The sequence below is a fragment of the Manis javanica genome, chromosome 1 (assembly GCF_040802235.1).
Source record: "Manis javanica isolate MJ-LG chromosome 1, MJ_LKY, whole genome shotgun sequence".
NCBI lineage: Eukaryota > Metazoa > Chordata > Mammalia > Pholidota > Manidae > Manis > Manis javanica.
Window position 1 is genome coordinate 205,197,122 of NC_133156.1, and position 27,858 is coordinate 205,224,979.

Genomic DNA, 27,858 nt, shown 5'->3' on the forward strand with positions numbered 1-27,858 from the left:
ACATCTTCCCCAGGTCCTTTTCAGTATCCTGAGTCCATTTGAGCACATACAACCAGGACTGTCTTACTGGGGTCACCCTGCCGCAAGGAAGGAAGAGCCAGGGTCACCTGATCACGTCTATGTTCTTTGCCACAAAAAAGCAGAGCAAGGGCAGGGGTCAGGGGAGCAGGGGAGCAGGTGGTGTGTGGTGCGTGCTGTAAAGGGAATGGGCCTGTGTTGCATCTCCAGTAAATCCCGCAGTTCACCCCCATTCTGAATTTGAAGTGTGCATCAAAGACCATGCCTTGAAGTAGGGTAAATTTTGTCCTGCATGGACCAGAGGGAGCTGGGCTGGCCCTTCTCCACCAGGTGGGACTGCTGACTTCCCCAGCTCTGGGTCTGCATCTCCTGCTGCCAAGCAAGGCAGTGCTGGGAAGGTGTCACACCACACCTGGAAATTTGCCTGCCTGGAGGAGAGCATGTCTAGCATCAGGAACGATTAATTCTATGTAGGGGCCCTGCCCCTGCCCCAGCACACCTAGCCAAGCAGGCACAGTACCTACTCCTAAGCCACCTGCATTTTGAAAAGTAAAGAAAGGTTCCTGATTTTTATATTTTAAGTCAGAGTCTTCATTGGATTGCTTGGGACAAAACATGAAGGAATCGGGAATAGCTTGGATGGGGCCTGTGTATTGATTGGGCTTGAGTGTGTTAGAGAGGCTTCCTCTAACCCATTAGGGACAATGGACTCAGTGTGTTCCCTGCTTATGCTCTCCCCTGGCTTGCTGGACTTAGAAGCAACAGGAGCTTGGAGCTGCCCTGCAGCCCCAGGGGCCAATTAAAGCCTGCTGGTGCTTAAGGCCAATGGCCTCACCCAAGGGCACCTTGCCAACCCATGACCTGCGGAAGCTCTGTGGGCCTAGGATAGTGCCCATCTGGGTCTGGGTCCTGAATTTGCCAATGCTCCAAGGCAACTCGGCTCCTGAAGGGCGGGCTCAGTTACATCCACAGAAGTTTCAGAAAGGAGCAGGTTGTGATCTCCGACAGAGCAGGTAGAGGTGAGTGGTTGCTGGGTAGAGCCCGGAAAATCCAAGCTGAGGGTCCAGGCACCAAGTGTGGGAAGAGAAGAGATGAAAGTAAGCAGAAAAAACCACAAGGAGGCCTAAAGAGGAGAGTAATAAAGACAGGCATGTTCTATTTGGAAACAAAAACAGAGCCATACCATAAAATACATGTCCGGTGGGCAATCGGTTGTGAGAGCAGAGAAGCCCTGGGCAAGACTGCGTTTACGTTTCACCTCCTCCATTAACAGGATCTAACTTGCATAAACCACTTAATTGGACTTTCACAGTTTCATCTGTGAAATGGGTGCTGACAGGATTGCTCAGCCTGAGGGTCAAGTGAGTGATCCGTGGGTCATGTGACCACATTATGTGGATTGGACTGTCTGGCAGAGTGCATGATGCTGGAATGGTAGTTCTAGGACTGACGGATGCTAGCAGAGGCTACTACTGCTCAGTCTCTCCCCAGCCCCCTGAAAACATGACTGGAAAACTAAACTGTGAATTAGGGCACCCGTAGTGCCCGTGTTGGCTTTAGCCCTGCTCTCTCTCTCTCTAGGTTACTGTGCTCTTCCCACCCACATGCTACTAGGAAAGCCCTGCTTGGGCCCTGCCACCTCCAAATTGAATCCTTTCTGACTGCTCCAGCCCAGGCTGCCCCTTTCCCTTCAGACCCTCATCCCCAAGTGCAGAGGGTGCTCACAGACCAGCATGGTTCTCAAGTTGTTTCATGTCATTTTCCAAAAGCAGAGACCGTGACTTCTTCCCTCAAGTCCCCCGCAGCATACAGAACAGGGCTCTGAGCAGGCAGAAAACTGCCTGCGGAAACAGGGATGCACCATGCTTCCCAGTCTCAGGCAGTTGCCAAATATTAATATTAGCTTGTCTTCCTTCACCCATCTTCCTGTTGGTGGGTCTCAGTTGTTTCACAAAGATCAGCGCCACTGTTCATTTTCTGTAAACTATTTAATAAATACTTCATTTTACATCACGTAGCCCATGATAAAGCCACAGGAAACAAGAGCCACCAGCGTTGGTAGGATCAGAATACTTTAATAAGATATCAGTGTCAAGATACATTTCCTTATAAAGTTAAGCTCCCATATAGTAATAATGTCAGTAGGAATTCGACAATATAATAATGTTCATGAAATCATTACATTGACAGGTAAGGTTAATATGAAGCTTGGAATATTTTTCAGAGTTTTTAGTAAAACTGAAAGGGTAAAATGCCCTTAACAATGAGGCAACGCACACAGGAAATCAAACACCAGCGTTTACATGTCAGTAACCCTTCAAGTTCTGCCACCACGGGTGGGGCAAAGCTGTGGTGCCAAGGTGTGACTTGGGCAGTGACTAGGTCATTTTTCCCATATAACCTAGACTTCTTTTGAAATTTGAATTTTTATTGTGTTTTTGGCAATAAGTAAGTCCATCCAGGTTTACCAAGTTCTTGGCCTGTTGTACTTTGTTTCTAGAACCTTCTTTATTGTACCCTTGACCGGTATTTAGAAACAAAAAGATATCGTCCCTCTTACCCAGTGAGTTACAAAGTGCTCTGAGAACACTATTTTCAGTGCTTCCTACCTGTACAAGTCACTTCAAGTGACAGACAGACCTCTGGGAGGGCCTGAGGCTAGGGGCTATCCCAGAGGTCTGCCTGCTGCTCGCTAGGAGGCGCGGCGCCCTGGCCTTGCAGGGAGATCTGATGGCAGGCTGTGGAGGGGGTGGGCGATGGGCTGGCCAGGGCCAGCCGCCCCCATTCCATACCTCTCTCCATCCGCCTCATGTGCTCCCAGGTGGTAAGCTGGGAGGACGTGGACTGGATTACTATACCGTTTCCTTCATGAATTCCCATCCAAACCATCTCATGGTAGCTCTGGAAATACTCAAATGTGCCATGTAAAAGACCATTAGCCACATAGCTCAGTGCACTGGAAGGGCCAGCAATGAGACCTTGAAAATGAAAGCACTTCCCTGCTCTTAGAGTCGCCCCCCTCCCTTACCCCAAGATGTGCTGTCAGATCCTCTGGGCAGCAGTAATCATACATACATACATACATGATACATATAGAACATGAGGAGGAGACTGCTCGCAATGCTCCCACTTCGGGATTCCACTTCTCGGGTGCTGTCATGCCTGAGGCACATCCCAAAGGCGAAAGGCCAACAGAGAGAGACCTGTTAGTACAGGCCCATGGGAGTTCTGTACAATTCTGCAGTGTCAGTGACACCAGGAAAAAGAAAACAGCTAAAAAAATCTTAAAGTGATTTTGTGAGCAGGATTCCATTTCTGTTTCTTAGTTTTTTGATATTACAAAGTACCCATATATATGATAAAGACTTAACCCAGATATAAATTTTCTTTTTAAAAAAATTGTTTTTGAATAATAATAATTAAAAAAGAATCCATTGGCTGTGGGGGAAACACACCAAACAGTTTAGGAAAAGCCACATTGTGCAACTTTCACAGATAACCACATACACTGGAGTTCACCCTTCACATTTCTTTTTTCTTTTTTCCCCAAAAGACATATCAAAGAGTCAGCTTTAAAAAAGATAGAAATTTACAGTATAGTGATTAGTTTTTAAAAAGAAAGGAGAAGGGCTTTGAGAGGGAGAGGCCACAAACCAAGCTTGGAAAGCAAAATTACTTTGTTTCTCTTTGGCAAAACAACAACAAAAACTTTTTAGTTATATGAAGCCAAAGCTTTCCCTCTAGAACAAACACACACCAAACTTATTAGTGTGGATGGTGTGTGTGTGAGAGACTGAGAGAGAAGCACCTATGGAGAGTATAAATTAGAAATAATTGAAGCTGGGGAAAGAAAAATCTTACAGAATTTAAGGAAAGTTTCACTGACACAGCAAAACATAGCAAGTAAAACAACTGTGTATTTAAAAAATATAGTAATCTGAGGGTCTTCAGAAAAAGGCCACTACTTGGAAACCTGGGCAGGTTTGCCAGGTAAGCACATCTTGTAAAAAGTGTGTTGGTGGTGTTAGAAATACCTAGTAGCAAAAACAGACGTAGAGAGTGAAGCTGGTGGGGCAGTGTTGGCAGGGGCCTGCCCGGCGGAAGGTCCTGGCTCAGGTGGCCTGGTCCAGGGCTCTGAGGAGGTCCCCTCCTTGCAGGAGCGTGGAGCTTCCTGGTACAGGAACGTTCACCTCACAGTCATATCTGGTCAGTTCGGGCAGCAGGTAGGGCTCAAACGAGGGCCCAAGCAGCCGGCTTGCCATGCCTGAAAGAATGATTGGTACCATATTTTTTAAACCCTAAATCAAACATTCAGAAAAAGGTCTATTTCAGAAGTGGATGAGAGGGCATATGTGGAGATCAAGGGGCATTTCCAGTTTTCACGACAAGGGCACTGATGCAGCAGGGAGGCAAGGCCGTGCAGAGAGGGCATCTGAACCAGCTGGCCCCTGCACGCATGTGCACACACACAGGGGTCCTCTAAGTTTCAAAGGCCTGAAGGGCAGTTTCAGTCTGGCCCCTGGACCATTCTTCCCTAGAGCAGGATAACAAGGTGTGGGATAAAAGGGGTGGGATAAAAGGAAAACTCTCAGCATTCAAACCCCGCTTCAGGGCCACTTCTGGGAAGGGAAGGCCCAGGCATCCAGAGGACAGCCTGGAAGCCCCTCATTTCACCCCTCTAATGTGAGGTGCCTGCTTTCCCCACCCTTGGCTTATGGGCAAAGCCTCATCCCTGGGGCCCTCTCCCTCCTCAGTCTCCAACCCAGAACCTTCCTGGGCCCACACCTGCCTCAGCCAGGCAGCTTTCAGTTGTAATCCCCTGTGGATAGGGCTGAGTCCCTACCTTCCCACAGCAGCAAGGGAATACATGTGCACTGGCCTTTCTAATCTCCCTTCTTTTATTCAATGTCAGAAATGGGTTGACAAGAAGATGACTTCCCCCGGATTCTATAGTTCAAGGAAATGCGGGGTTCACGGCAGGCGTGATAATGCTGGCTACCATCCACTGAACACAAACGTATAACACAACTCAACACTTGGCACGCAAACCTCTCATTTACACATGTGGCTTGCTCAGTCTTCCAGCAAGTATGAATTTAAGCCCAGGGCTATCCAGTAGCTCTAATGCCTGAACTCTGAAACATTCAACTGCAATTTGCCTCAAACCACTAATTACATTCATGCCAAACAGCAACTTTTTCATGATGATATCTGTTTTGCAAGATGACAACAGACTAACGAGGCCCAGGGTGGAAGGCAGGTGTCATGTTGTTAACCCTCCCAAGACGACAAGGTGCAGTGGGGCAACCCCTCCCTGAGCACTCCAGGCCTCCTCCCAGCAGTGCATTCTCTGTGCATGCTTAGCTCCTGCACTCGAGGTGCCCCTGGTAGGTCAATGAGGCAGCAGACAATACATGGCAAAAAGAAAAACTGAGCAAAAGACACAGGCTCGGGGTCTCTTAGGGTCTAAAGAGCCCTGGATGTCCCCTGATCATTTGTGGGTTCCTTCTAAAGGCCTGGGGACAGCTGGCCTGCCAGCCCCTGCTACAGTACTTGCAGAAAGGAGGGTTTGCCCCTCTCAAGGAAGCTGCCCTTCCTGGCAGCCATCTCATGCTCATACTGCCCCGTGCTGTCCTTCTCCTGGCCCTTGCACCTCCCACACGTCAGAGCTTGGCACAGGGCCTCCAGGGCCTGCGGCCACTTACCTGACACCTTGTTAGCAAGGCTGTAGTTCTGGTACTGGGGTGTGAAACACTGTGGGGGCAGCCCACTCTTGGGGTTCTCCCGGGGGCTCATGGCGGATGGTGGCTGCTGTGGCGGCAGGTGTCTCAGGGGCTGGCACAGGCCCCGCCTGGGATTTTGGGCGAACTCATCTGAAAGACCAACTCTGGAGAATGAGGGCCGTGCTGGCCCAAAGGAGGGGAGAGACCATCAAGCCCCCAGCATGTCTTCCCAGATGGTGCTCAGAGCCACCAGGACCAGAGCAGCCCTCGGAGCCCAGAGCCTTCTCACAGTGGGGAAAGGAGGAAGCTGGCTCTATGGAAGGGCGGGGCAGAGGACACCATCCTGTTCTAACAAGGCTCAGAGAGCAGGGCAGGCAGGCGGTGAGGACCTAGGAGGGGCCTGAGCCAGTCCTTCCTCTGCAAATGCCCGCCCCCTAGATGCCGAGAGGCCCGGCCCTGCTGCTCACCGCTGGGGACGTTTGCACTCAGTGGCCTGTTGGCAAGCAAAGGACAGTTTCCGCCGCCCCAGAGGCTCTTCATTCTTTTCCACATCAAATGCGAAGCGTTGCTTCCTGATAGATCTCCCTGGGGGTGGAAAGGCCAGATGTAGCCGGGAGAGAGCCGGAGAACCTGGTTTTTGGACTGTGCCTGGAATTGGGCTGGTGCTTGCTCTCTGAAAGGCCCCATCCCCATCCCTCCCTGCTGCCCCTGGCAGGTACTCTGAGCGCCCACGGCCATGGGAGAGTTTCCCTGGCTCTCTGCTCTCCGCCCTGACCCCCTCGCCCACCGAGGCACCAGTCAGGAGATGGCTCACCCCACTCAGGTCCTGGAAGGCTTGCTCCTCATACTCCAGCTGTCGCTTCAGCTTCAGCTTATTGGAGAGCGCTACCATGGCTGGGCTCATCACGTCTGGGCCCTGAGGCTCAAAGCCCTTTGCAGACCTGCCAACCCAATGGAGAGGGGGCTGTGGGCAAGTCTGGAGCCTCAGGCAACTTGCCTGATCTCAAGACCCTCCCAGGACTAATACCTCTGACTGTGGTGGTTCTAAAACTCAAAGTGCAGAGTCTCAGGAGGGGTGGTGGGCCTGCGCTGCAGCTTGCCTCCCTTACTCAGTTTCCTCCAGCTGGTGAGATGCTGACGGTTCAGGTCACTCGAACCTCCTTCTGCACGTGCCTGCCTGCCCAGCTAGGTGACATCAGTCTCAAGGAGAGTTTCTTATGCCTCATCTCTCCCCTGCCTGGACTGCTCCCCATTGAGGGTGCCCCAGGGAGGCAGAGCCCATGGGCCCTGGAGTGAGAACTCATACCCACCACAGTGCTATAGCCCAATGTGCCCCCGGCTGCTGGAGGGGGGCCTGTGGGGAGTTGCAGGGGCCAGAGGACTGCCCAGAGAAACTGCTGGGGCTGGACCCTGGGCAGTCAAAAGGCAGGGGGAAAGCATGGACCACTGCGTGCTTTTTTCCACCAGCATTCCCCAGAGAACTGAGAAAATAGTCACGCAAATAATTTTGGGGGTTCTGTGGCTCAGTGGATGAGCTCTGGATCAGAAAGGTACTGTCAGGCTCTGAAGTGAGAGACAGGGGTGTTTAAGGCCCTCAACAAGCCATTTCCCTCCTTTTTCTTGTCCTTAGTCCTCTCGAGGTGTCATTCAGCCCTGATGAAATTGTGTTCCACTCAAGGCATCATGCAGCCCAAGGATGATTCCCCCCAAGGCTAAGCTCTCAGAGTTCAGAGAAGGGCTGAGTATCAGACCACTGTGGAGGGCAAGGAGGGGATGGGGCAGGGAGCTTTTCTGGGGCCCCAGAGAGTGCCTATCTGTCTGTGCCCTGTTTTGCACAGCCTGCTGATGCAGCCAAGGATCTCTGCCACTTACCTCTTCTTGAACATGGAGAGCTGGGGCGAGGTGACAGAGGGCCCCAGTGGTGGTGCCCCAAAGGACTCAGTGTGCTGGTCCCCAACAGGCCACTTGGTGGGCCCGAAATGTAATGGTGGATCAGGGGGCCACTGTGTGTTGGATCTGCCCCCCATGGAGGAGAGAGGGGTGCTGGCCTGGCTGCAGCACTGTGGCAGGGAGGCCTTGCTCCCGCCATCAAAGAAGATGGAGGACATGGGCTGGTGCTCGGGCTCTGTCTTCTTGCTCTGCAGCTCCTGCTGATACTTGTCCAGGAGGAAGGGGCTGTGAGAGGCCACAGGGGCCAGTGGCTGGAAGATGTTCGTCATGGCACTGAAGCAGTGCTGGGCGGTGGTCTGGGGGTTCTCCGACAAGACGCTCTCCTCTGGGCAGATGGGACTGAGCTGGAAGTCTTCACCGTCCATGGGGATATAGGGTGCCAGGGTCTCCAAGTCCAGCTCATTGAAATCCGTCTTAGGAAAGACACAGCAAAGACAAAGAAGTGGAGAGGCTGTCACCACCTCATGAAAAACTATTCCTGTCCAGCCCCTCATCCTTCCCAGCCCCTGCCAGAGTCACTCATCTCAGATGCAGCATTAACAGTGTCATTCCCCTGCTCCAACAACTCTGTTGGCTCCCTCCTGCCCACCAGAAGAAAACTCAGCCTCATCCACCTAGTGCGCAAGGTCATCTAGCACATGATACCAGCCTTTCCATGCGGTTCGTCCCCATGCTGGCCTGTACCACTGATGATCTCCACGCTCTGCCCTGTCATCACACTGGGGTTAGCAGCCTCCACCCCCTGAAATGCTCTCTATTTAATCTACCTGTCCGAACCCTACCATCTCTCCTGTAGCCCCAACAAGCCCTACCTCTTCCCCAAAGCCATCCCTGCTTGCTCCAGCCCACAGTGGCTCCACAGAAGCCAAGGAGAGCTTTGTCCTCCTATCAGCACAGGCGTAAGCATGCCTAAGTGCCCAGGGTATATCTGTTGACTGACTGTGGAGCCACGGCTGGCCCCACTGATAGAGGGCTTCCATTCCAAGCAGCAGGTACTGGCGGCCACCCCTTAGGTCCCCAGCATCAGGACAGGCACTGCAGGGGGTGCTCACAAGCAGACACAGAAAACAGTTTCTACCTTCAGAGAATGATACCCCACTGGGGGGATGAAGCTTAGTAATGATTATAACTACATGAAATGGCTGATGAGCAGAAGCAGACAGTTATGATCAAGTAGTAAGCCACAAATCCTATAGGAGTTCAGAGGAGAGAGAAAGGAAAGCTGACAGGAAAGGGAAGAACTAGGGAAAGTTCTGCAGGAACTCAGGCCAGCCAGGAAAAGATACAAGCTAAAGACGAAGCTGAGGAGCAAGGCAGAAAGTCAGATGAATAACCCAGTCTAAGACAAACTGGGATTAATGATTTTCCTCTGGATTTTGTGAAACATGCACCCATCCACTCAACTCACCCATGTTTATAGAGTTTTTGCAAGAACAGTTGGCTTTATGAAATAAATGCATTCCAAGAAAGTTGTGTGTAAATGAAAATTTGTCAATCAGATTTCATTTTTTAAATGCATTTAAGATGAAATAAGTATTTCGGAATCCAGAGACAAATATATTTGTGAAGGGAGTAATCGTTCCCTATGCTTATAAATGTCTTATCAATCTGGATATGCTTTTTAAGTGCAGGGCTTCTTTAAGAAAGGTTCAGCTGCAGTTCAGGTTTTCATGAGCACTAAGCAAACTGTCCCAGTAAGTAGCTGTAATGAAGCTGAGAGTTGAAAAATGGAAGAGCTGGATTTGATGTGGGTGAAGCAGAGGGCAGAAGGGGGAGGGGACCAGTGCCTTGGCCAAGCATCCCCACTTGTCTCTGCAACAAAAGGACTAGGCTGCAAGAATGGACGTGAGCCTGCACCACCCACCAGCTGGTGGGCATGGTGCACCACCCCGATCTTCCCCAGGGCCGCCTACCTGGGTGCTGCACTGGTCCTTGGCCTCCGTGTCCATTGTAAAGAGCTTCTCAATCACTTCAATCTTCAGATTGTCATCCAGAGACGTGTAATAGTCTTCAGGGCTGCTGGGCTGAGGACCAGGGAGGAGGGTGACCAAGTTAAGAGTCTGGCACTGGTCTCCCCAGAAGGTGGAAGGAGAAATACATTCCTGGACCCACAGATTCAACTCTATTCCTCCATATTTATAGAAGAGTTAACCCTATGAGCTGTGTGAATTAGGTCAGTTCATCAACCTCTCTGACCCTCAGTCTCCTAATCATAAAACAAGCCTGTCTTGTGGCCAGCAGGGCCCTGGAAGCCATATAGCTCCATGACATGGCAGAACAGCTTCTGTCCTGCACAGCAGCTAAGCTACAGGCTCAAAGCTATGTGTGACTCAACCCCCATCTTCAAGGAACTTAACGCTTAGGGGAGGGTGGGGATGGATACTAACAGCAAACAGCTGGAGCACCTGTCAGGTGAGTGTCATGGCCACACTAGGGGGCTTCAGGATAACTTGAGCTGGGCAGTATTTCTGCTGGGCTGTGCCAGGAGAAGCCTGCCCTCTCTGTCCTCACCCCAAGGTGGAGGGCTCACCGTGGAGCAGCTGCTGTTGCTGGTGGCACTGGGGGTGCTGCTCCCAGGGGCAGCGGCCTGGCGCACGGTGAAGGCAGGCAGGCTCCCAGCCTCACTCTGAGCACCGTGGCTCCTCAACTCTCTGGCCCACGGCTGGCTTGGGGGCAGGATGGCCTTGCCAAAGGCTGAGGACTCCTCGAAGTTCTGGCTCCCTGTGGAGACAGTGGCCTGGCTGGTTAACACCCCCACCCACTGGGTTCAGCCCCAGGGCAGAGAAAGCACAAGATCTCAGAGGGTCTGAAAGTGCACTGAGGCTTGCTTCGGCAAAGGGGCCTCTGACTGGGGTACAGTCAACGCACAGTCTCCCCTTAAAGGGAACGCCCTCCCACAGCACTCAGTTTTCAGAGCCTGCAGGGATTAGGAGCTGTCCTTCCTTGGAGACCAGTCTGGAAGGTGGCTGAGGAGGGTATGGGTGGAGCCCTGGGCAATGTGCCTCAGTATGCCACAGAGCAGGGCTGCTGCAGGCTTCTTGGCCAAGGGCCTGTTGACCTTTGATTCTCTGAAGCTGCAGGTCTCACATGGCCTCTTAACACTTCTCAAGGGGCTGAAACAGCCTAGGCCAAGCACAGGGAGGTGTAGCTAGTCCTCAAGCTGAGGGAGGATGACGGCGGGTTGCAATCTGGGGAGCTGCAGGCTTCACATCAAGGGTACTTCCAGCACAGGAGGAGAAAAGGGGCCGGAAACTCTGGCTGGGGCCATAAGGGCTCACACTCCCATGGGATAGGAGAGTATTGTGAAGAAGTAGTAGATATGGGGCTGAATCCTGGGCCTGAATCTTTTCTCCATCCATGTTCCTGGAATTATTTCCCCTAACACTACTTCAGCCTACCCCTCCCCGCAACAAGCAATCTGTCTTTCAAGGCTCAGACAAAGGTCTGCCATCTCTTTGAGAATGTGCCATTGGTCTTGGAGCCTATCTTTTGCAGCCCCCCAACCCCACCCTCATATCAGACTCCTGTAGCAGAGAGTCAGTCCCCAGGAGTGGGCCCTCTACAATGGCCCCTCGTTTCAGCACTTCACCAGGTCAGAAATAGGACAGATGGTCTTACTCTGTGGCAGGAACATGTGTTATTCTTCTGGGCCTGGCAGAGTCCCACCATGAACAAATGATTAGTGAGACTCAGGGAAGGAGCAGCGGTAGATCTGGTTAAGGAAAACTGTAGCCGGGCAGGCCTGTTACCGTAAGAACCTTGCCTCAGCCAGAAAGGGTTGGAACAAGCCTCAGGTCTGCTAAGCAGCACCCACCGAAATCTAGGGCGATGATGGCATCTCCTGCAGTGGGCGCCAGCTGCGTCAGCTCCTCAGGCTCCTCCTTCAGCTTGGTGAACAGGAAGTTACTCTTATCAGGGACAGCCACCTTGCCTCTGTTGTCAAAGATGCTGTTCACGGCTATCAGGTGGGGCTTGAACAGGGATTCTGTCTGGTCCATGGAGAACACCACGTCGTTCTTCTCAATCTCACTGATGGGACAAGAGGGCCCTTCAGAACTTCCACATTTTCTGGCAACATCCTTTAGCTCCCCCAGACACACGGAAACCCTGACAGCTGAGCCTCTCAGCCACAGCGTGGATACAGACACTGTGCGTTGACATAAAGAACCACACAATGGAAGTTTGGCGTCATGGAGGTAGTGACACCAAGGTGCCCTGGAAGTGTGTATGTGTTAGATGTTGACTTACTATGGTGCAATGGGCTGTGTGGGGCACAAGGTTTGAGGGCTTTGTTTTTTGCTTCACCCTAGCAATGACTTTCTCCAGCTTTCTTCCCAGGTGCCACCGAATGAGGGTGTTACATCTTCTCCTGGAAAGCACAAGGGATTCTTTTCCCATTTTCCCCATTCAGAAAATACTTATTATTCAACTGTGTTCCTTCTGCCTCCCCACATGGTCAGAGGCATGACACAGATGACAGGCAAGGGGAAAAGGGCAGGCAAGCACTGTAAAGGGGAAATCAAGCCTCTCACGGTTCCTGAGCATCCAAAAGTCCTCTGGGTCAGAAGGATTAGCACTGCAAAGAGCCCACCCACGTGGGGCCCAGCACCGAAGGGCCTGGCACTCCCTGGACCAGCCATCCCCAGGCTGGGGCGCTCGGGCACTGCACACGCCCATGCCAGCGGCCCTCGCACACTCACCTCAGGACGTAGTTCACACACATGATGCACTGGGGCTGCAGGTTGCGAGGGTTGTAGATGACCGTCCCCTGGGTCTCCAGCCACACATAGCCCCCGTGCTTGGCAAGCATTCGGTACTGGCTGCTCACCACCTGGCCCTTGGTGCACACTAAGGGAGGGAAAAGACAGCCTGAGGTCGGGGAGTGGAAGAGCAGGGGGGCTGGGGAGCGAGATTCCCGGGGAGGACAGGCAGTCTGCGGGGAAACAGTGGAGGCCTGACTCCCAGATGGCGGGGCCTAGGAAAGTCAGCAGGAAGGGCACTTAAAGATCACTTCATCCAACTCTTCACTTCAAATACAGGAAAAGGAGGCCCAGAGGAGTTCAACGACTTGTCCAAGGCTGTCTGGTGAGGAGTGGCCCATGGCCAAGTCCCTGCTAAGCCAGCAGAACCAAGAGCAGCACCTGCCCTGCCTCCCCTGGGGTTCGGTGAGGACAACTCCCGCTCCACAGTCACAGGTGCTGGCTAGGTCCAAAAGTGCACCCTGGGTAAGGGGGAGCCTCCTCCTCACCCTCCAGGTGCTGCGGTCCTTGCAAGCAGCATGGAGAAAGCAGGGGCAGCCCTTTGTAGATACCCACCAATACTCTGCTGTGAATAAAAGTCATTTTTAAAAAACTGACATCCTTAATGTTTCTAGGTCATCTATTGAGGCCTGCCACCTTTAGGGCCACATAAGGTTTGTGACCTGTAATAAAGGCAGAGGCAAACCACCCCACCCCGCAGCTGGGGCAGAGAAAAGGCTGGGCCCCCAGCAGCCTGTACACAGCCTTCTCAAAGCCTTGATACGCCCTTCACGTACCTTCTACAGTTGCCAGGAGGGCTACCTGCTTTTCTCTTTTAATACACTCTTAATTCTTCTTTTCTCTTCCAGATTGTTCTAAAATGTTCCTTTAACATTTGTTTTACTGTATAAAGGCATTGGGAAGGGAGGTTCCCACATCCCAGATGTCCTCTTCCACAGTCCAGGGTGCTTCATCTGCTCCCATTAAAAAGGAATTAAATCCCTTTAAATTCATGTTAGATTTTTCTGAACTACCCATTTACATTCATTCCTTAGGAATTCATTCTTCATAACCCCAGCTCAGAAGCCCTCAAATCACTGAGAATTGAAGAGGCATGGTGGAAGGGTTATGAAATCAGCCTAGTACAGGGGTTTAGGGGGAAGAACAATCCCTCCTGGTTTTGGTTTCCTCATCTGCAAAAAGAGGTGTTGATCATTGTAATTATCATTATTAGCTACCCAGTACACCACAGCTGTTTGCACTGAGGACCAAATCTGCCTGCCTGGCTTATCAGATACAAAAATATTAACTGAATGTCACTGGCAAATGCTGTAGAGGAAAAGCCACCTCTTCCCCAAAGTCACTACCACGAATAGTGCCCAGGCCCTGTCATGTGTACAGAGCATGTCTGTAAGTAATGTGAGGGACCCTTCGGGGGGAACATTAGAACTCTGTAAATAGACCCCCTGGTATGTTTGGGGGCTACCTCTCCAGTCACCACCCCTGCATGGATGAGGAAGGCAGCTTGCTTCCCTCAAATCTGCTTCTGATCCTTTACATTTATGTTTTCTTGGCCCATTTTACCCTCGGCAAGAATTTAACAAGCACTTCCTAGGTGCAGGAAATACTGGAGTTTACATGTGGTGGTGCTCTGCAGTGCTCCAAACTGCCTCAAGGCGAATGCAGCCCTGCAAAGCCATTAGAACAGTGACGGGTACACAGACATCAGTAAGGATTATTGTCACCACCTCATGGAATCCACAGACACCTGGAGGTATCTAACAGTAGTCCTGTTTCACAGCTGAAGAAACTGAGGTTTAGAATTATTGAGTGGTTTGCTGAAAGACTCCTTCAGAGGAAAAGCAGACAGGATTATAGTCCCGATGAAAGACTCTTACTTAATCCAAGTTTTTGGCTTGATTTTCACTTTTAAAAATCAACTTTAGTGAGGTTTAATTCACTTTCAATAAAAAATGCACCTGTTTTAAGCATACAGTTCAATGTGTTTTGACAAATGCACACACCTTGTAACACCACAAAATATAAAATTTTCCCATTAACCCCCCTGCCCCCACCATCAAATTCTTTATGCCTCTTGACAGTCAATCTCCATTCCTACCCTTGGCCCCAGACAACCACTGATCTGTTTTCTATCAGTGTATGTTGAAGTGGTCTTTTCTCCATTTGTATATAAGTGGAATCCTACAACAGTGTGTACTCTTTTGTGTCTGGCCTCTTTTCACTCAGCATATTTATCAAATTCCTCACAGTGTTGCAGACATTCATGGTTTGTTCCTTTTTGTTGCTGAGTAGTATTTCATTGTATGGCTGGACTATAATTAGTTATTCACCTGCCATGGATGTTTGAGTTGTTCTCAGCTTTTGGTTATTATGAATAAAGCTGCTGTAAACATTTGTGCACATATCTTTGGATGGACATATATTGTGGGTACAGATCAACAGATCATGTACCTGTAAGCCTATTCCTTCATAAGAAGCTACCACATTATTTTCCAGTGGTATATCATTCCAATCTTTTTAACAAAATCCTGGGCTGTAGGGAGGATAGATACAATCTTCTTTTAACATGAATAAACTAATGCCAGAGGGATTATGACCTGTGTGACATCACACTGTGCAGTGACACAGTGCTAGATGGCAGTCTGGCGGCTCCTAGTACAGCACTGCCTCACACCACCTCCCAGCTGCTACTCACTGGGATGCCTGTCTTTGCTATTGCTGGTGTCCTAAACCGTCACAGACTCCGCGGCCAAAGAACTTCTGTCCTCCCCGATCTCCCTTTATCTGCCCCACTGAAGCTTCCTTGCTGCAGTGAAATGATTCTTGCACAATTTCAAGGGCCTGGAGTTAACTTATTAGATGGATCTTAATGCAGACAAAATTCAGGGCTCTTATTCTTTTTGATTAAACAGTACAGGGAGCAAAGGTCTGAACCACATTTCTAGTGATTACAGGCAAGGGCCTGCTCTGTCAGTAGAATATAATTACACTCACTTTCTAACCATCTGCTCATTAATGCCAGCCTTGGTGAGGAGCCTGCTACTTGGTAGATAGGCTTTTTATGGCCTTTAATCTTGTTTTCCTAAAAGCACATAATGTCCTCACACAACAAAGAGAAACCAACTCTCCCCATCAACTACTACCCTCTGAGAATAACAATGTATAAATTACTAATCCATTTGGAAATGATGGCTTTCAATTATCTAAATCTGGTTTGAGGACAGAGCTTCCCCAGTAATTTCAACAGTAAACCTTCTCAGGCTAAACGACATATGTGTGGAAATTCAGGACACTGATGTGTAAACCTGGACCAGCCTCAAACTTGGGCTCCAATTATTCTACAGCATGAGTCTGTGGTGCAAGCTTATTGCACAAACCCAGTGACAGAGAGAGAAAAGACAGGGAGACCCAGAGGCAGAGACAGAAATAGATCCTTCTGTTTTAGGTGGCCTTTACCCAGTTTCTAACCCATGTAGGCTTCCTTTTGCTGGATTCGGACTTGCTGGCTGGGTATGGGCCTCTGCTCTCCAAGCAGCTTAATTCACTTCCATCAGGGGAAGAAGGGAGCCTGTGATTTCTGTCTGGGTTGTGAATTACCTATAAGTGTGCCTAATGCTTAAATATATGGATTCAATGAAAAGCACCATATCTTCTCTGAAGTCAGCAGAAAACTGACACATTTTTATGCCGGCTCTTTATGAAGGATTAAAAATTTTCAAAGAGGGACAAACGTTTCTATATGCCTAGTGAATAGTCATTTTTGCTCCTTTTAGCAGTCATTTCCTCCGCTTAGCCACCCCAGAAGATACAGTACAATACTGTCCACCAAGAATTCCCAGAAACTTCTACTATTCTCCCCTGCTTCGACTCCACACTCTGCTGAGAATAAAAGCTGGACTTCCCCCAATGTTACATCCAAGGGAAGGCAGGTCCAGAGAGCCAGGCCCTGGGGAATCAGTGAGTTGGCTGAGCCACAGCCCAGGTCCCTGTGTCTCAGTGCCAGAATGACTTTGGGAGCAGGACCCGCCACAACCCAGAAGAGCATGAAGGCTAGAACCATAGACTACAGCTCCAAATGCTAGCCACATCCATGAACACACAAGAGTACGTCTACCTCCCTCCCCCATCCCTGAGTCCCTGAATGGGGCTGAATCTAGGTCATTTGCATATTTATGTTTTTTTGCCAGACACCACAGTCAGAAACTTCACTGAGATATCATAAAGGGCCCTGTTGCACTGTTAGATCAAACCCAAAGACCATGAGGAAGGAGCAGAGAGACCAGTTAGAAAGAGAAGATCTCACTGCATCTAAGAGAATGTTAACTGTGGCCATAGATCATTGGGGTTGCTTGTCTGTTAGCTGCTCTGAACTTCAGCTGTCCTAACCTTGGATAAGATGAATGGACTTAGGAACAATAGACAAATAGCTACGATTCCATTTTCTTCATTGCCATTCCAAACCACAGCTAATCCTGACGGTGAAGACCAGCAGGGCCACTGAGAAACGTCCCAGACTTACTTTACCCATTTTTGGTCCATCTGTAATTTTCTCAGCACTGCTGTCTATACCACTGTGGGTACTTATTTTGAAGCATTCTTTTACAAGTATTTTTTTTGCCTTTGAGTTTAGCATTCCTTCAGTGCCTGGCCCATACTAGAGCCTGAGGCTAACTGTGTGAGCCACCTTGCTCCCACAGAGACCACAGCTCTCCTTTTCCCTCAGATGGGATTCCTTAGGGCAGGAAGCAATCCTATCAATTTCTACATCTTCCTGTGAGCCAGGCATATGGTTATAAACCCAGAGTCCTTGAATGTTGACAGGCTGAATGGATTCAAGAAAATTGTCTTGGATCATCTGCAAAAGCCTGAACTGGGAACACTGGCCAAGTGGATGCACTAGAACTTCCCTGTCTAATATGGGAGCCACTAGCTAAGTATGGCTATTTAAATCTAACTAGAACTAAATGTTTAAAAATTCACTAGATGTATTTCAAGTACTGCATAGGTCATATATGGACCATGCAGATGTAGAACATTTTCAGTGCAAAAAGTTCTGTTGGACAGCCTTGTTGTAGATTCCTTTCATAACTTAGGTTTTCTTTCAAGCTGCAAAGCAGTTTCCACAAGCCATCACTGGGTTGCCTAGACAGTCTCCTCCAACTAAATTCTCTAGGTCCAGCGAGCAAGCTCTTGGAGGACCACAGTCAACCTCAACACATCTGTTACGTTGGTGCTCTACTACCTTCCCCTCCATTTAGTCCAATCCTCCCCCATCCTTCAAGGTCAGCTCAAGTGCCCCATCCCCTTTCCTGAACTCTCCCGGCCCTCTCTTCTCTGAACAGATGTACTTGCTTCTACAACACATATCCCAGGTTGATTACATGTTGTCTTGTGTTACTCTCTACAGGGCTGGTCCACAGGGTTGTGCCTACTGTTGATTACACAAGGGTGCTCAATGGAGGTGGTCTGTAGGGACTGAGATTCAACCCACCTTCCACTCTCCAAGCTGTATGCCTTGGCATGGGTGTGTACCCCTAGAGGAAAGGGCCCTTTTCCTAATTTGCATGAAGCTGTCATAGAGGCTGGCAGCAACCTTGGTTTTCTAACCATCCTGAGGGCATGAGTCTTGTCTGCAACACAAGATGGTGGCTCTGTGAAAAAAGTGATCGGGTCTTCTCCTATCTCACCAGTTAGGCCAGATTCCACAGCCACCCAGGAGCCACATGGGGCACTCCAGGAACTTACAGTTCTGATGACTTTTGGTCATGTTCTCTGAGTCCAGTGCATGGTAGAACTCATAGGCTGAGCGGCCAAGCAGCTCTTCCGGGTGGTAGCCAACCAGTTCTGTTATTCTGTATTTTAAAAAAAGAAAAAAGCATGTGAGGCTGTATGAATGCGGACACTGGTTCAAGCAGCGAAATCCAGAAGGTATCAAACACACACTTCCAGATGAAAACACTCTAGCTTCTTAGTCATGTTTTATCCAAGCAAAAAAAAAAAAAACCCAAACAAAACATGGTGGGTACCCCATAACTATGGATCCAACCACCACTCCTTGTCCTTCCTAACATCACGTTTGGCAAGGAGGGAAAAACACCTATTTAGAGGACTCCCCCCACTTCCAATATACACATAGCTTAGTCTCCAACAGCCATTGGAAGGGGCTCTCACACGCACGCTGCAACTCCCAATTTTTGCAGATCAGGGAGTAGAGATCCAGGGAGGGCAACGTGCTTGATGTCCACAGAGGTACCCAGGGTCAGGGCAAGAATGAAAACTGGGGCTCCTGATTACTAGATCAAGTTTATTCTAGTAGAGGGTGATAGAAATGAAAAGTGAAAATTTTGTAGCCTCAGATGGGTGGGGAAAAGCAGGTACTCAGTCTTTGTGTGTTAACACGGGGCGAGGAGGAGCCCTGAGCCAGGAGGACCCCTAAACCTTCCATCCTCTTGGTGCTTCTCCTCAGCTCCTGCCTAGTGACCTCAGACACCTATTGGCCATCAGGTGTGCTTCCCATGGGTTCTTCTACTTGTTCCTCCCCTTTAAGGAGGTGCTGAGAGGAAGAAATATACAGTCATAGTCATAGAAAAGTGTGTCCTCATTACACTCTGATAAACGGGCAGCTCTGAAATGATATGGCTTGACTGTCCTAAATGTCCCTTTCTTCATCCTGTAAGTTTTTGATGGGCAGTGGGCAGAGAAAGGCAAATGGGGAAAACCACATGAATAACTTAACACTCTTTGGATCTTTTGCTTGATAGTGCAGTCATTCAAATCAACAAGCCCTGCCTGAGAACCACCAGATTCGTCACTTTCTCACATCATTCCTAATTATTATTTTTCATAATCTTTGTTATCTCCACACTTTTTCTAATGGGCTCCTTGTCTTGTTGACTTGGCCTATCACAAGTTAGCAATGATGCTATATTCTTATAATTACAAGCTCTATTTCAGAACATGTGGTTTGGGGTATGGCCCTGTCATTTATCCATGTTGAAGATGAGTAAGGGGAGGAAAGCATAAGCAGTGGCGCCTTGGTTTCCTGTCTCTATTCTTTCTCCCACTCCAAAGAGTTCTGTACATGACTCTCAGAATAAATCATCCTAAAATATTACTTCCATCTATCACTTCCTTCATTAAGCATCTACAGCTTTATTATCAACCACATCAAGAGTAAATAAACTCTGCCCAACTTCGTCTCCCCAAAAATCAAGTCTCCATCTTCTAAGCAGTTTGATTTTCAATGAACCTGTAGCATGTCTTGTACCCTCCGCCCTGTCCAATCCCTCTCCTTGCAGTGTCCCACACCTGCCAAACCCATTCTTGCTGCAGAACCTTGATGTTTTCTCTTCTCCCTACTTCTCTAAGTCCCAACTACTGCAGGGCCAGCTCAAGGCCTTGCTTTCTCCATGGAGCTTTAATTCCTCCAGCCCTTGCCAATGTCTCCTCATGAAGTTCTAACAGGCAAACACAATGTCACAGAGAATTATGTATTTGTTGTTCCACATCCTAGGCTGTCAACTTCTGAACTTAGAGCCTCTTTCTCCTTTGGTCTCCCCTTTGATGAGGGCTCAAGAAACACTTCAGTAGGTGAGTGGTGGATTGATTCTCTGTTAGGACCTAAGGTGCAATCAGAGCCCTGTCTATCCTAGCACTGTTGAGGAATCTGGTCACTAATACTCTACTTTACCTCCTAGAACTTGATTAGCTGTCTCTATGCATGCTAGTGCAAGCATGTGCCTGTGCGTGCATGTACACACACACACAAATGCACACAGCCCTCAGCAGAACACCTCATGATATTCAATATATCCCTCCTTTATTCTGGAAGGTGTGTCTGGTATTGATGCGGGTAGAGAAGAGGCAAGTTCTCTACCTAGATGAGACTTGGGGATTAAAGTCTTTGTCAAATACGGGGAAGCCAAACAGGGCTAAGAAGCTTAGTCTCAGCTGATTCAGCCCAGTGGAGATTTCTCCAGCAAGATCCCAGCGCTCACTGTGCTACCCAGCTGCTACCATGTCTGGAGGATCTGCCTCATCACTTGGCCCTGAGCAGAGAGGTTGCTGAGCTCATCAGCAACAACCATATTTCTTGGCAGTCTGACTCAGAGGCTGGTGCTCAGTGGCACCTTAGCCAAAGTGGAGACTGAGGAGAACAGAGACAGTAGCAGGGTGCTGGCCCTCCCTTTCCTGCAACCAAATAGTCTCTCTGTCAGGTCCAGTGCCTTTCAAGCTTAACCTGGGAATCAGAATTGTGCTGGGGGTCCTGCTGACAATTGGCTGGCCATTTACAGATTTGCCAGATAAGGCGCTTCTGTTCCTGTACAGGTCTATAGTCATCTAGAGATCCTCAAAATTGAAGATATTCTGGGAAAGACTTGGTTGTGAGTAAATTAAATTTTCTTTCAAGATTAGAATCTTTAAATTAAAATGTTTAAAGTAAATGTTTATTATATTATCAGCATTGTAATAAAATATTTTTTATCTAATTCATGTACCATCCATTCAATGGTACACAATGGGCATGTTTTGGAAGTGGAAAAACAAACCCAGATTTCAGAAGTGCCAGTTATCTTCCCAGTAGCAGCCTTCATTTATCTTGTCAACTAAAATAAATATTTAATGTCTCCTCCTTCATTTCTTTAAACAGACTACTATAAAAACTGGAAAATACACATGCCCCAAACACAATTGATGAACATTTGAGTTGTCAAACTTCACAAAGCCAGGAAACCCCAACTTAAAGCTAATGGTCATTCGCCTCCACCAGCAGGCATGCAGACGCCAGTGAGGAGGTTAATGAACCCAGCCTGTTCATAGGGTTGGCTGCTACAGCACAGAAAGGCCTTCCCCACTCATTTCCCTTGGACCCAGCGAAGCCTCTGGAGCTGAGCTGTGACAGTGCGATTTCATCTGCTTTCTCCATCAGGGGCAGGGAAACTTATTTTTTTCTTTCTAATTAAGGGCTCCTGACTCACTGGGAAAAAAAAATCAGTTTGGGTTTACCAGTCAAGTTAAAAAGTCAACTCAGTAGGCCTGTTCTGTTTTTAGAGAAGAGGGGAATGTAAAAAAGGCTTAATTCACCAGATTTCAGAAATGGGAAGAATAGAGGTCTATCTTCAATAATAAAGTAGAAGAAGAAACAGATCAAGGATAAAGTGAGGAGAGAGATGTAGACATAGATAGGCAGCTACAGGAGGCAGAGAAAGAAGGAAGGGAGAAAAAAGGAAAATGGAAAATATAGAGGGAAAAACAATCATTAAATTCTCAAGTGAGTGTTACCCCAACTAAATATGTGGGTCAAACTGCTGGCCTTTTGATTTCAGAATTATATGCCTTCACAATGTAAAATGACAGTTATTAATTGTTCTTCCATTGGTCTTTACCCTTAAAAGTATTTTGAGGCTCTTTGCAACGTGGACTACCTGTGGCCAATGGCTAGGAAGAAAATTGTTCTCTTGGCTACAGTGTCAGTGCCAGTGCCTTAAGAGGCAGAAGAAATCCAGCAAAAGCCTCCGATGGCTCACTCCCGGCCCAGTGACTCGGCCAAGTTGCATGTTCATATGGGACACGGCAGCAAGCTCCCTGACTTGAGACGCCATTGCCTGGAGTCAAACGAGGTCTGGCTGCAGTTCTGAACCCCTGTTCCCTACACAAGTAAAGGATTTGCTAAGTAAATTAGTCATGTAAACAAGATGATTAGGGAATATTTAAGCTATTTAAAGAGGATAAAAGTTCCAAGTACTTTGTAACCACCTATTTGTTTTTCAAAGAATGCATTTGCTAATAAACCACACTTATATTAAAGTTGGCTTTCTTTCCTTCCATCCTTTTGGCAATGACCTCTCCTGGGCAATGCACGATACACCTCATTTTGGTTTCTATATATGTTTATAAGCTTTGAAATTATATTTCCTTAATAATATCCTGACTGCTCAGTAACTCAGATTTCAGTGCCTTCTGTTTGAATATATTTTCATTCAGATTTTATTTGCTCTACACAATAGTACTTAATTTAAGCCTTGTATTTTCCTCAAATATTACATGGTTAAGTGAAATCTATACAGTCAGCTCTTGTAGTTAATGGATAATCATTTTCCATCCTGTGTGATGTATAGGTGGGGCAAATTTATATATAGGAAGATTGCCTTGGCTCTACCCTGGACTGACCCTGCTCACTGCCACCAAATGCCATGGCTGCTTTTCATTACCTTGCATTCCACAAGCAGTCAGAGGAAATTTGCCTTGAAGCTGTATCAAGGGAGAAGAAGATGGTGTACAAGGAATAATTTTTGAATTGTGAGGTCTATTAAACTTTGAAATAAATTCCACAGAGGATTTGTAGAACTGCCTTTTCCAGGAAGTATTTCAAGCCGACTAGACAGGATAATACATAAATATTTCTCATATATATATATATATATATGCTTAAACTTTGTTAGGGCTGATTTTCAGAACATCATTTGGAGGACGCACAGTTGCACAAAGAAAGCATTTAAAGTTTCTTCTAACTTAGGAATTTAAAGAACATACTATACCCTCTTATATGAGATGTATAAGAAAGACTCATGTGTATGTCTGTAAAAATATTTAGGTTGACTATATACGACACTAAAAAACTACATGTAATATTTTAATCAACAAGATCACCTTGAATTTAATAAAAAAGTAAAATAATTTATTAAATGTATCTCAATGTGCAATTAAAGTATATAATCTTTTATTGTTAATTTGCCTGAAGTCAGCCTATTTTCTTCTCAGACTTCAGTAGCTTTGCCTTCCAAGGTGTTATGATGTGTGTGTGTTTTACAACTCATGACTCTTCATTGACATTCTCTTTATGATCTTCATTTACCTGTCACTATTATCATCTTTGCTATTTTCAACTTTAAGAAGAATGTGTCAAATATATAAAGAACTTATATACCTCAACACCCAAAAGAACAAAAACCAGATCAAAAAATGTGTGGAGGACCTGATCAGACACTTCTTCAAAACAGAAATACAAATGGCCAACAGGCACATGAAAAGATGCTCCACATTGCTAATCATCAGGGAAATGCAAATTACAATCACAATGAGGTATCACGTCACACCAGTTAGAATGGCCACTATCCAAAAGACAAGAAATAACAAATGCTGGTGAGGGAGGGTATGGAGAACTAGGAACCCTCCTACACTATTGGTGGGATGGTAAATTGGTGCAGCTACTGTGGAAAGCAATATGGAGGTCCCTCTAAAAACTAAAAATAGCAATACCATTTGACGCAGTAATTCCACTCCTAGGAATTTACCTGAAGAAAACAAAATCCCTGATTTTGAAAGATATATGCATCCCTATGTTTATTGCTGCACTGTTTGCAATAGCCAAGATATGGAACCAACCTAAGTGTCTATCAGTAGGTGAATGGATAAAGAAGATGTGGTATATATACACAATGGTGTATTATTCAGCCATAACACAAAAAGAAATCCTGCCTCTTACAACAACATGGATGGATTGTGGGCTCAAAGGCTTGCTTGTTCTCCTTACAGTCAGTGATATGTGCCTTAGGAACATCCTATCTGGGCCAAGGCCAGTTCCTGCAACATAGTTATCTCCCTGATTGTTGCAACATAGTTATCTCCCTAACCATTCCATTTTTTAAATCCAAACTACTTGGGAACAAGTTATATCTTCCTTTTGGGTGATTGAATGCTCTATTTTATACCACTTACTATGGTATCATTAAGTTGATCATGTCTCAAACTCTAAATTCTTGGAGATCAGGAATCCTGTCTTTTACTTCTTAGACATAATAGTCTATGGCAAAGGGTTAGATACATAGCATATGCTCAATAAATAACCATTCATTAATTGGTTGCTCAGTATTTTAAGAAACAGTATAATGCTCTGTATCAGTCTTAAATGGAGGTGAGATTGTCAATTACACAGGACATTCTTCTTCTTCAACCTGGCTACTCAACTTTGTTCCCTTTTCCAGAGTGGTCAACCACATACATGTAAACATTACTGACATATAAATTGTTTAAGAACCCACTTTAAAAATATTTAGTATGTTTCAGATAATTAATACAGGACTTAATATTATCCTCTGACCCTTAATACGAGAAGTTGTGCTGGGGAACACTGCAGAAGAAGTTGTGCCCTGAGATCAGAGCGAGCCAATAACTGTATGCATGAGATCACCAACTGTCCTTGGATGTATTTGTGTGACTAATAAATACAAGAGGTGCCCTCTCAGCACCACTCTTGAGCTGGTATGCCTTGAGTACCCTGGCTGGCCTACTCAAGTCTTCAATATCTCATCACATCGCCTCCTTTATCTGCAGGTCGGAGACGGGGAGGAGGTTGACAATGGATCTAGATAGTATTATGCTCAGTGAAATAAGCCAGGTGGAGAAAGACAAATACCATATGATTTCATGTATTTGTGGAATATAAAAATAAAACAAACAGAAGGAATAAAACAGCATTAGACACATAGACACTGAGAAGTGTGACCAGTGATTATCAAAGGGGAGGGGAGCAGGTGGTGGCGGGGAGGGGGACTGTTGAACCACTGTGATGTATATTTGACAAAAAAAAAAAAAAGCATTATAAATTGATCCACAGAATTTGAAATGTAGGCATCTTATTAAACTTGTGATATTATTATACCTTATGCTGCCTTAATCCAATGACAAAATAGGGTTGTCCTCAAATTCTTTATCTGTAAAGATTACAATGATCCTCTTTGTTAATCAGAAATTCTTACTGTAATACCTGTTTCCTCATAGTGATACTGCTCCTATACATATAATTTGCTTTTATAATTTATTTCTAAGATACAGAAAGACTCATAAAACTGACAAAATCACAGTGGGATTATGGTGAATTAAAAAGTCCTTTTCACCCTCTGGGATGGTTTGGCTCCCTTCACAGTTAATCTCTTTCGCCACTAGGTGGCACCTACACATGAATTTAAGAACCATTCCATTTTTTAAATCCAAACTACTTGGGAACAAGTTATATCTTCCTTTTGGGTGATTGAATGCTCTATTTTATACCACTTACTATGGTATCATTAAGTTGATCATGTCTCAAACTCTAAATTCTTGGAGATCAGGAATCCTGTCTTTTACTTCTTTGACATAATAGTCTATGGCAAAGGGTTAGATACATAGCATATGCTCAATAAATAACCATTCATTAATTGGTTGCTCAGTATTTTAAGAAACAGTATAATGCTCTGTATCAGTCTTAAATGGAGGTGAGATTGTCAATTACACTGATAATCAGGACATTCTTCTTCTTCAACCTGGCTACTCAACTTTGTTCCCTTTTCCAGAGTGGTCAACCACATACATGTAAACATTACTGATATATAAATTGTTTTAGAACCCACTTTAAAAAATATTTAGTATGTTTCAGATAATTAATACAGGACTTAATATTATCCTCTGACCCTTAATACGAGAAGCAGGACAGAGGCATTTCGAACCATGTGCATTCCTTTGTTCAATGTCAGATATTTCAGAATAGGTTGTTTCAGGTTCAATTAATTTTGGAAACAAACCTGAGAGTTAAACACAAGGTTAGAGCCCCCTTTACTCCCTTCTGTTTCCTCTCTGTTCTCCCTTCTTGTTCTCTCCAGGACCCTTTACTTGTTTTGTTTATGCTTGTGGTCTTAATACATGTAAGAAAAAGTACCAAACTGCCTCAAAAGTAATTTTGTGGACTCTAATTGCCTTATATTATCAACAGACTTTTCCTAATTTTCCTTATGGGAAAATAATCTTTGTGGGAAATCACAGTCCCTCATGTGTGTCAGATTTCATTAAATCTAATTAATTCCCTGATTAACTGAATGGCCTTACTGCCCCCCCCCACTCCCCAACACCCCCACCACTCAACAGCCCCCACCTCTCCCCAACTCCCCTTCCCCCTGCCACAACCCATTAGCTCTTATATGGAAGTATTGATTTTAAAGCATTGATCTCAGAAGAGTTATATTAAGGAGAATATGTTAGAGTGTGTGTGTGTGTGTCCACCCTCATACAAAGAGTATAAACAAAACAAGCTACCCAAACAAAAAATAACCCAGTCTTCATCAAAGCAGTTGAGAAATAACATTTAGGGATTAAGGACTTAAAATAGTCACTTTATAAACTGTCTAAGCCATGTTGGTGCCCTTGTCAAAACTAATCTGCTAATCGGTTAAATGCAACTTCCATGTGGCACAGCATTCTATGTCTTTAAATCTCTCTGCATTCACCTCTCCAGTCGGAAGGCAAAATTTTGCTGAAAAGGCAATGTGCCCAGGAGAACTCATAAGCAGTATCACTCTCACATTGAGTCACAAAGCCCTAAATCACTTCCTTCAAGTCTGTGTCAATTCTGCCTACCAGCTCTGAACCAAACAAAGCAGTAAGCACATGGTCTCACCCGTTTCTGTGCCAATTTCCTCTACAACCAGTTAGGCACTCAATTCCTCATATTTTTATCTCCTCTTATTTTATCCAAATGTTAGTTGCTTTTAGGAAATGACCTGAAACTCATTCAAAACAAGATAACGAATGAAGGGTAACTGCAAATTACTCTTTCTAAAGGAGATTTTTCTTCAATTTAACAAGAATCAACATCTTAAACTTAAAAAAATCCCTTTTTTGTTATCTAGAGATGACATCTTTCTAGGACAGTAGGGTTTTCCCAGTGTGTGTGTGTGTATGTGTATATGGAGGTGACCCTAGGGACGTGCTTCATTCACAGGGGCTACCCACAGCTCTCATTGTCCACAGCCCTACAGCTACTCCTAGGCTGTAATGGCTGAGGCATTCATAGCACCACCCAACCCCAAGGTTGGAGACATATGTACTATGCAGTGGGATTCTCCACATCTTCTCAGAAAACTACAGAGAGGGGAGCACATTACAAAACTTGTGTTTTGCCCACGATGTTCATTTGAAGGCAAAGACTGCATCTGATAAATAACCTTACATGCAACATGGATTTCTCTAGTGCCTCCTTTGGGACAATTTTTATCTCTAATCATCATTACCACAGTAACAACAGTATTAACAACTATAATAAATGCTGACTGTGTCAAAGTTCCAGGACAAAAGTCTGCATACATGACATTTTCTCCCTATGAGGTTAAAGTACTTCTTTCTACTTATATAACTACCCACTACCTCCAAGAGCCTTGAGTCCTGGCACCATGGTGGTCAGAACCGGGGACAGGAATGACTCAGGAGCTCTGCAACTGTGCCTGGAGTGATGCCCAGTTCTAAGGGGGACCAGCCAACACCAGGTCACTCTAGAATCTGGGGACAGAAGCCCAGCCCAGATAGGAGGGTCCCATCCATGAAGACAGCCAGATACCCCGGGATGGCCAGCAGATGAAGGAAAGGTGCAGGCCCACGGA

At 46.6% G+C, this 27,858-nt stretch overlaps 1 protein-coding gene across 2 annotated transcripts in view; it reads right to left on the reverse strand.

The window, feature by feature from the left end:
• Positions 1 to 2,077: 2,077 nt before the first annotated feature.
• Positions 2,078 to 27,858, reverse strand: part of EPAS1 (endothelial PAS domain protein 1) — an 84,807-nt gene continuing 59,026 nt past the window's right edge. For both annotated transcript variants that reach the window (XM_017675100.3, XM_036990799.2), the window contains 10 exons: positions 18,197 to 18,303; positions 12,392 to 12,539; positions 11,506 to 11,720; positions 10,222 to 10,412; positions 9,605 to 9,715; positions 7,614 to 8,104; positions 6,556 to 6,682; positions 6,209 to 6,326; positions 5,724 to 5,891; positions 2,078 to 4,282 (listed from right to left, as the gene is read on the reverse strand). In XM_017675100.3, coding sequence (XP_017530589.3) covers positions 4,131 to 4,282; positions 5,724 to 5,891; positions 6,209 to 6,326; positions 6,556 to 6,682; positions 7,614 to 8,104; positions 9,605 to 9,715; positions 10,222 to 10,412; positions 11,506 to 11,720; positions 12,392 to 12,539; positions 18,197 to 18,303 — 1,828 coding nt within the window. In that variant the 3' untranslated portion in view covers positions 2,078 to 4,130. The remainder of the gene's footprint in view (positions 4,283 to 5,723; positions 5,892 to 6,208; positions 6,327 to 6,555; positions 6,683 to 7,613; positions 8,105 to 9,604; positions 9,716 to 10,221; positions 10,413 to 11,505; positions 11,721 to 12,391; positions 12,540 to 18,196; positions 18,304 to 27,858) is intronic.